Source organism: Polistes canadensis, unplaced genomic scaffold (assembly GCF_001313835.1).
Source record: "Polistes canadensis isolate GaletaPanama2010 unplaced genomic scaffold, ASM131383v1 scaffold_243, whole genome shotgun sequence".
Taxonomy (NCBI): domain Eukaryota; kingdom Metazoa; phylum Arthropoda; class Insecta; order Hymenoptera; family Vespidae; genus Polistes; species Polistes canadensis.
Genome location: NW_014569790.1, coordinates 93,839 through 103,397, shown reverse-complemented (window position 1 = coordinate 103,397; position 9,559 = coordinate 93,839). Strand labels below are relative to the sequence as shown.

General features: G+C 33.2%; 2 protein-coding genes across 3 annotated transcripts in view; both read left to right on the top strand.

Annotated features, from left to right (window-relative positions):
- LOC106790524 (sorting nexin-8-like) overlaps positions 1-4,209 on the top strand; it is a 14,143-nt gene extending 9,934 nt beyond the window's left edge. The window contains exons 3-9 of the mRNA XM_014755499.1: positions 279-411; positions 1,571-1,764; positions 1,874-1,991; positions 2,184-2,643; positions 2,738-2,954; positions 3,265-3,453; positions 3,710-4,209. Of these exons, the coding sequence (XP_014610985.1) occupies positions 279-411; positions 1,571-1,764; positions 1,874-1,991; positions 2,184-2,643; positions 2,738-2,954; positions 3,265-3,453; positions 3,710-3,787 (1,389 nt within the window). The 3' untranslated portion in view covers positions 3,788-4,209. The remainder of the gene's footprint in view (positions 1-278; positions 412-1,570; positions 1,765-1,873; positions 1,992-2,183; positions 2,644-2,737; positions 2,955-3,264; positions 3,454-3,709) is intronic.
- Positions 4,210-6,280: 2,071 nt separating this feature from the next.
- Positions 6,281-9,518, top strand: LOC106790527 (UPF0472 protein C16orf72 homolog). Of its 2 annotated transcripts, none has more exons than XM_014755502.1 (5): positions 6,281-6,711; positions 7,372-7,443; positions 8,398-8,569; positions 8,806-8,951; positions 9,096-9,518. In XM_014755502.1, the coding sequence occupies exons 1-5, from the start codon at positions 6,519-6,521 to the stop codon at positions 9,236-9,238; spliced, it is 726 nt and encodes a 241-aa protein (XP_014610988.1). In that variant the 5' UTR covers positions 6,281-6,518; the 3' UTR covers positions 9,239-9,518. The 2 variants fall into 2 exon arrangements, with proteins under 2 accessions (XP_014610988.1, XP_014610987.1); XM_014755501.1 differs by having other exon boundaries at positions 9,042-9,518.
- The last annotated feature ends 41 nt before the right edge of the window (positions 9,519-9,559 follow it).

The window sequence follows — 9,559 nt, the reverse complement described above, 5'->3', positions numbered from 1 at the left end:
AAGATTTAATTTTATTTATTTTTCTTTTAATTATATTTATATTATTTTTTATTGAAACTTCGAATCGATTAAAATATTTTAGAGGGGTGGGGGTAATAATATCGTACATTTTTTGCAGATATGGGAACCTCGTGAACACAGCAAGATTTAATTTTATTTCTTTTTCTCTTTTCTTTTAATTATATTTATATTATTTTTTATTCAAACTTCGAGTGAATTGAAATATCTTGGTGGAAGAAAAAAAAAAAAAGAAAAAAAAATATCGTGTATTTTTGCAGATATGGGAACTCGTGGACAGCAAGACGGGTTATCTAACGAGAAGCGGATTGTACAAGGGTCTTGCTCTCGTAGCTTTTGCTCAACAAGGAAAACAACCGAGCGACAAACTTCTCGAAAATTCCGAATCTCAAGGTAAATATAGAGATCTTTTATCTTTCATTTTTTTTTCTTTTTTTTTTTTTTTCATAAATTCATCTCTCTTATAATGAAAAATAACGAAATCAAATTGAAATAACGAATACCCCTAAGTTGAGTAATGTTTTCGTTGATTTATAATTTCGTGTAGTTGAAGAAAAAAAAAGAAAAAATAAGAAGAAAAAAAAGAGAGAGAACAAGAATAAGTCTCACGTAGTTGGAAAGTAACATAACGTAAGAATGTTATCGTACAGGTAAATACTTAGATAAGACACCTAACAGTCAGCTAAGTATGCCAACGTACATAAATTAGACCTCACCATTTCCGTTTAGGTTTATCTCAACAAACACATTTTATATTTGAACTTTGTAGAATCAACGGTCACGAATATTACGAAAAAGTATAATGAACTATGATAAATTAATGCAAATGTTTATTTTCTGATCGAGAAATTGATAAAAATAAAATGTTAATAAATGAAAAAACAACAACGAAAAAGTAATGTTTTCGTTTTCGTATTGATTTTCTTCGATCAATCGTATTGTCGTCGTAATAGTAAGCATGAGAAATTTATTTGAATCACGAAATCAATGTGTTAGAGTTTAAATGCAACTAGTGATCACTATGCCGTAGGTCAAGAAAGTCCGTGAGTATCTAGGTTACAACGATAGCGATTATCTTTCACGTCGCATTAGAAAAGTAACAATACAAGAGGAAAATACTTGCTTTATCCGAATAACACATTGTACGTCCGTATATTAAATTGTTATTTTCTTAACTTTCACTTACACATGACTCTCATTCCAGGAAAAAATTATTTTCTTTTAGTAATTCACTCGTTATCACAATAATAACTTAAATTATCGTTAAATTTCGTTAAAGAAATTCCCGTATAACTAATTAATCCAAATGAAGATATTATTTCTATTTTATTATTTTTATTTATATTTCAATCAAAATTGTATAATTTTGAAAATACTTGTAGGATTGTTCTTCCTTGCAATATCGATTAAACTATTCGTTATATTTCACAAATTTATTTTAAATGGAAGAAAATATCTTTATAAGAAATTATTCCAAATTATTATTATTATTATTATGATGATGAGATGAGATGAAATTAATGAAACAATTTCTTTTTCCAAATTTCAATAGAATTGCCCGTCCCGATTCTTGGCGATTTAACGGAGGTCACGTTGTTAGCTCAAAGACTGCACCGAGGTAACAATCCAGCGAAACTGAATCTCACATACACTGATATATGTAATTTAGATTCGATAGAGGTCAACTTGGTACCGGAGAAGAAAGGTATCTTCTTAAAACACGTGGAATATCAAGTTACGAGCAAGGTAACTCATTAACAAAGTTACTTTCCATTTTTATTAAAATACGAAGAGATCATTATTATAATCAATATCTTTTTTATTTCTTTTTCTTTTCTCTCTCAATTTTTCACAGAGATTTAATTCGGTAGTTTGTAGAAGATACAATGACTTTGTATCGTTACACGAACTTCTTCTCGCGAGGTTCCCATATAGATTGATACCGAAATTACCACCAAAAAAGATGGTAGGAGGTAAAGTATATTTTTCTATTTGATATAACATATATTTTCTACTATACGAGTAGTTGAACGTTAATAATTGTATCTCAAATTTATATATATTTTACTTACAAATAATTATATAAAAAACAAAAATAATTTGTGACTCATCATCCTATATACGATATTATTATCATTAATAACAATTGAATATAACATTTACAGCCAATTCACAATTTTTGGAAGAACGAAGACGATCTCTTTTGAGGTTTTTAACATTGATCGCACGTCATCCGGTTGTTAACAAAGATCCGATCGTACATTTCTTTTTAACTTATGCCGGCGAGGAAACCCAGCACAAGATACGCGAAGTTTTTCGACGAGTATTAGACGAATTTGCAACTTCCGAATTATCATCGAGGGCTAAGGAATTAGTACCACCCGAAACTCTTACAGAATTTGCTAACAGTAGAGATCAGATAAGAGTAATACTATTAGGTATAACACGTTTGAAAAATATAGCTGATTGTCTGGCTATCAGAACTCACACTTATGCAGTAGACATGGAAGAATTGGGAACACAATTGAATACTTTGGCATGCGAACCACATGGTGCTAGTTCTTGGGTTACCGGTGGTTCCACGTTATGGCAGGATTTAAAAAAAGGTTTCCATGTTATTTCAAAGTGAGGATTCATCTTGTTGTTGTTGATGATTATAATGTTACTTTGTTACTTTTAAAAAACGAGTTTTATATGAATGTTTTTACAAATGTTACAGAGAATTTAATATTTTATCGACTAAAGCATTGCAACAAGCAGTCAGAGAAGAGACTATTATATGCGAGAGACTGAACTTTTTATTGGATATTCTCGTAGCACATAGAGTATTATGCGAAAGACACGAACGTGGTGTTAGTGCTGATCATCAACGTGCGTTGTCATCTATGTTGTCGTTAAAAAAACGACAATTTACTGGAGCCATTCGTGGGACTAATGTATGTACATAAAAAAATTATGCGAATTCCCAAGACCTAATGCCCAAGATGTTTCAAAATGTATGGGCATAATTTCAAAACAAACTGTACAGAAAAACATCTTGAAACCAATCCTTGAAATTGTGCTTAGATATTTTGAAATACTTTGTATTCGTACGTATTGGTCATTTTTTATTTATTTAGAAAGAACAAAAAAAAAATAATCGCACGAATTTATTGACCAATATTTAATGCTTTCACTTCTACCGCTTTTTTTTCCCCCTTCCTTTTATCATCTCTATCAATTTAGCTTTTCATTTATTACAATCAGGCGGATACAGTCGAGTATCTGGAAAATAAAATGATCGCCCAGGAGTCCGTCATTGCTAACGTCGAATTGAGAAATTGTTTTTCCTTGCATTGCTTGCACATGGAAACGCAATTAGTTCACGCACACTTGGAACTACTCGCATCGGTTTTACAGAGTCTTGTTAGCGTGCAAATAAAAGGACACTCGGAGGTGAGACTTTAATTGCATATTACATTTAATCATTTCTTTTTATTATTATTATTATTAATTGTTATTAATTTTCTTCTCTTGTTTGTTTTTTTTTTCCTTTTCATTCATTATGCAATCCAATGGATTCGAGGTAAAAACCAAAATTCGAGGATAATAATATTTCCATAACGTTTATTTATATTCTTCTTATTGTCATTCGTTGTATCAATCAATTTTGATATGTTGTGTTATTAGTTTTAATATGTATAATTTGTAGCTTACCGAAGTGTGGAAGTCAATTGATTCTACAATCGCAAAATGCTTCCCGGGAAAATCAGCGCACGGAGTGTTATAGCGAGGAAAGAATTTTCTTATCAAAAGAAATTTCATCCTTTAGTGATATCGTTTGTACAAACCAATATAAGTAACGAACATGACTGATATAAATTCAACGAAAAAAAAAAAAAATTAACAAACAACTCTCTCATAAAGATCGGAATGAGAAAAAAAAAAGATATTCGACTAGTGACCCTTTTGAGAAAGTATATACTATCTCTTTTTCCCTAGCATTGACGAAGGGTCGGTCAACTGTTCCCTGAAAAATTTGGTTGGTATCTGAGAAAAATATTTTCTTTATATTCTAGGAGAGATCGGTCTTTAATACCTGAACACTCATTCAAATATCTTCAATCTAAACTTTCTATCTTTACCTAATGGGAAAATATTTGATCTCTTGAAGGATACAATAAATAACAGGAACAATCCTTAGAAAGTTTATATTATAAACTTTATTATATATTATAATACAACTAATTATATCATAAATTATCATTTAGGAATTGTGTTCGTTTACAAAAAAAAAGATGGAAAATGAGATCGGTCATTTTTCTAATATCCGAAAACTTTTCTGTTAGTTAGGATAAAATAAAATCTTATTATACAATTTATTTAATTTTACAACAACCAACGTCTCGATACAATTGCAAAAGACGATCTTCATACAAGATGCAAGAGAGAGAAAGAAAGAAAGAAAGGAAATAATATACAAAAGGATTGTACAGTCAAAGAAAACTTTTAAACATTCCTTGTTATGTACTTAATATATTTTATGACACATGAAATAATAACCGTGATTATTTTATTTTTTTTTCTTTTTGTTTTGTTCAATAAGTTTTGCGTTCCATTGCGCGTGTATATATATAGAAAATTATACAAGTATGTAAAAATACAAATTGTATCATAAGAAGCGTTAGGATAAAACAAATCTGTGTGTGGGGCGTATTAGATCGCTGAATTGTAAATATGATTTTTCTTTTTATTTTTATTTGATTTTGTTTCATTTCTTTATCCTTCTACGAAGAACGAACGTTTTCATACACACGTGTATGTTACAAAATCGAATAAACGAAAAAGATTTTCACTTTATTTTGTGTTCACCGCGTTGATCGTGGGATGTTAGAATATTTTACACACTTTTATACCATATACGAATTTACCACGTAAGATTAATCGAATAAATTGTTAATAGAAAAAATTAGAAATAATATTTTTTTATATTATATTATTATTACGATATTAATTAAAATATATATAATTACAAGATTCATAATATAATATTCCTTTTCGTTCCACGTGACGCAATTGTCACGTGTGCGTTATTCGATTATTATCAAAGAACAACGACCCGACGACGGGACACACTAAACAATAAGAAAAATTCCCCATATCAATTTTGCAAAGTAAAATGCTTAAGAAATAAATAAAAGAATAACGTCGTGTTCGAATCGATAAACAAGAGAATCTAAATTGTCGACCCTGCGCATAGTAAAAGAAAAACATGGCGCGATCTAACCTTAAAATTGAAAATGTAGCAGACTCATGGTATGGAAGCAATCCGATCAGCTGACCAATGGCGACCATATTGAAATAACGAATAAACTAAAATTCTTCATCGAGTTAGAATTTTGTTCGTAAGATAGCAGCGACACGTTAATCGGAGCGGTCGATTGGTGCAAAATGGAAAGGCGGCTGCGCATTGCAATGCAATAGGATGCGCATAGAGTGCAGCAGCTATACAATTCCCAGGGATCAGTGTGATGGCGACCAGAAGGGCGAGAGGTTCGGTTTATCGTTGATTTTAATTTCATTTCTCGGTAGCGAGGCTTAGTGCGAAGAAGCTTTTCGCTGGTAGAACTTTATCGTATTGTTCGTTGTCGTCGTCGTCGTCGTCGTCGTCGTTATTATCGTCGTCATCGTCATCGTCGTCATCGTCGTCATTAGTTTAATCATTTAGGAATAAACTTCGTCAGATTTATTATTAAATATTTTTCTCTACGTCACGATGACTGTAGCGACTCCAAAAATTCGTTAGCTCGTGCGTTATACGAGGAGTTCTGTTTCTTTTTGTCATCGAGTTACGTGAAATACGAGAGGGGAATACGTATAAGAAAAGAAGGAAGTAGAGATATAAAAGTATATATATATATATATATATATATATTATATTATATATATACATATATATAGAGAAGAAAAGTGTAGAAGAAAGAAAGAAGAAAAGATAAAAAGATAGAAAAAAGAGGAAACGTTTGTCAGTTAGACAGTTAAACAATCAGAAAGAGAGAAAGAGGGGGATAGATATATATGTCTTTATAGGACGTTAAGGAAGGAACGACGAAGTTTAGGGTTGTCGCGAGTGCGCGTGGGTGGGCGAGGCGTGTGCACACGGTGCGATAGAAGAAGAAGAAGCACACGAACAAGAAGAAGAAGAAGTAGTAGTAAAGGAGGTAGTAGTAGTAGAAGTAGAAGAAAAAGAAAAAGAATAAGAGGTGAAGTAGGAGGAGGAAATTATGGTGGTGATGGTGGGTGGTGGTGGTGGAATAAAAGAAGAATAATAATAATAATAATAATATAATAAGAAAAATAGTAGTGTGTCTCTCACTACACAAGTAAGAATCTTAATGAGGAGGACTTTGAAGGACGAAGAAGATTAAAGGTAACATCGATAATCATCAACGAACGAGATACACAACTACTACCGATACGACACGACACTACGACGACGAACAGTGTAACCAACAAGCATCATGAGCGACGACAGAAGCGAGGATGATCCTATAATGGATATTTGGTATAGTAATTGGGAACAACAGTGTGTTGAAGCTTTGGAAGCTGAACCGGAATATGAAAATCAACTACAAAACGCTAAGGAGATTTATTCACAGCAGATGTGGGCTAGCTTTCAAACTACGGCGTCGGCCATCGCCCAATTCTATAAAGGCGAGCTTTCTGCATACCAATATATATATATGTACACTGTAGATTGCATACATATGACGTTATATTTCTCTTACAATTAATTTTCCTTTTAAATTAGAACGGAAAAAAAAGTAACTAAATGCGAATTTAAAGAACTTAATTAAAAATAGTGAGAGAGAGAGAGAGAGAGGGAGAGGGAGAGAAAGAGAAAGAAAGAAGATAGGAAAGAAAGAAAATGGCATGGGGGAGAAGGTGGTGGGGAAGAATTATAAGAAGAGAACAAGACAAAAGATATATCGACTCGTCGTCGTACTTGATTGACGCTGACATCCATTTTGATAAGACGTTCCTTCTCGTTATTCCTCGTCATTCCTTTCTGCCTATCTTTCTATATATATATATATCATACATATACATACATACGTTTTACGTAGAGATACGTAAATACGTATAAATATATATCTTTATCTTTCTCTTTTTCTCATTTTATATAAATTTATATATATACACACGTATATATATATATATATTTCTATCTCTCTCTTTCTTGCATCTTTAACAAAATCTCAATTTCTACCTCTCCCTCCCCCCGCCTGTTTGATTCTCTCCGCGCACATGTATCGATCCATCCGATCGTTGCCTGTAACACCAGTTCCCTTAACAGTTTTTCTTATTTTACAGATCGTACCCAGAATGTATCACTGTGGCTACCCTTCCAGACAGCTGCGGGTACCGTCACGTCATTGTACAAAGGTGCGTGGACTTTCTTGGATGATGATCGCTTTGTTGTCAACACGTTGGGTACGATGAAGTGGTGGGGAGGAGAAGGAAGGGAGGGGAGAAGAGTGTATATGTGTGCGTGCGTGCGTGCGAGAAGGAAATTAAATCTCTGGTCCCTCTTGCGTTCCTCCTTCTCTTTTTCTTTTATTTTATTTTATTTATCTCTCTCCCTCATTTTACTTTTTTTACTGATATTTGTTACCCCCCTCCCCCCCTCTCCATTCTCCTTACTTCCTTCCTTCCTTCTTTCTTCCATCCTGATTGGTTTAACCTGTCATTCGTCTGTGCCTGCATGGAATGTCTGTTTGCTTATTTGTTGGCTGCCTGTTTGCTTAAAGCACTCCTCTCACATCTACCCTCGCACGAGCACGAACGATGGATTCTTTCTTTGTGGGGAAACCCCTCCCCCCACCCAACTTCTGTCCCCCTCCCCCCGTTTTTGTCGTACACTACCTTTTTATTTTGTATTCCTTTATATTTCTGCGAATATATGAATAATGTTTTACGTATGGGTGTATACTCACTCGCGTTATATTACGCGTGATCATATACAGCTGATTAGTGTCGAAGGTCAGCTGTTATGCATACATACAAAGTTTTATATACTTATTTAACATTAGGCCCCTGGTGTGGTGGCTGTGTTCAAGAAATTGGAAATATCAATGATGCATGTTCTCCAACGAGTATTATTTGTTTGTTATATACCTTATTATAAAAAAAAACACACACACACACATACACAAAGTTATGTTTATGTTTTTTAATATTATTTGTCAATGGGATGTAATTATTATTTATTTATCAATTTGGACCTTTGTACTTTTTAATTATAATATGTGGTTTCGTCATTCGTTGGGGGAAAAGCATCCACGTTGTGTTACGGTATTTCAATAATTCATGCATGTTAATTTGGATTCCTTTGAACAGATTCGGTCGATAGTATGCGACGGTGCAGTGAACTAGGAATAGAAACCGGAAAGCAAAAACGTAGCAAAGAAATAATGAACTGGGCTAGGAAAAAGAGGCGCATGATCCGTAGAGAAGATCTGTTAGCGTATCTTGCTGGTAAACCACCTCCACCAAGACCACACTCGCACAGGTTAAGGATTTTTACAAATATATATATGTGTATATATATATATATATATTTTTTTTTTTTTTCTCTTTCTTTTTATAATGAAATATTTATTTTTTTAGTTAGATGTGAAGTTTAATCATAGTACGTATCCGTACCCCGTCGTATCTTTGTCGATCCGTTATTGTGTATCAAAGTAAATTAGTTAGTTATATGATATAACTTTTACAAATAGATGAAAAATAATGTAATAATTACAGAAGTTCGCCAAAACCGAGGATGATGGTATGTGGTTCTTCGCCTTCGCAAAGTCCTACGCAAAGTATGGTAGTGTCACAGACTTCTTCGCCTGGAATAGATTTGGATCCCGAATTACACACATTTAGAGAAGCTATATCGTTATCCGGTAAGAGATTATTGTATCCTTTATTATTTCATTTAAAATTAAATCGTAACTCTATTTCTTTCTTTTTTTATTTTCTACACTCTGTTGTAGGTGGATGGATATTGAAAAAAACTGCATTCCTATATGATATTAATCATTTTCTAGGCTCATCGGTCTCTAGACGTTCCGGAAAGCAAGCAGAATTGTCTGCTTTTATAAGCAACGAGTTTGCTCGGCATCACAAACGGCCTGCCTCGCACGACGTGGATATGGGATCTCCTACGCACAAACGTTCGCGTTTCATGTAACGGCGCGCTACGTGTAAAGTAACCCTCACTCCCTTGTTCCCATTAATTAATCAATTGATCAATTAATTACTAATGATTCTGCTCCCCTACGTGTGGTGGTTAACTCTCCGGTTAAAGAGAGTTATCACTTTCGATACTACGATGGCAATGGTATAACATTGTTGCGCGAGTACGTTCGTTCGTTCGTATCTCGGTGATCTTCCAATTTTTTATTATTCCACGAGAATCTTCTTTGAACTGCGAAGATAAAACCGTGTCGCTGCATCTCTTTTTGTTTTTTTTTTTTTTTTTTTTTTTTTTTTTTTTTTTTTTTTTTTTTTT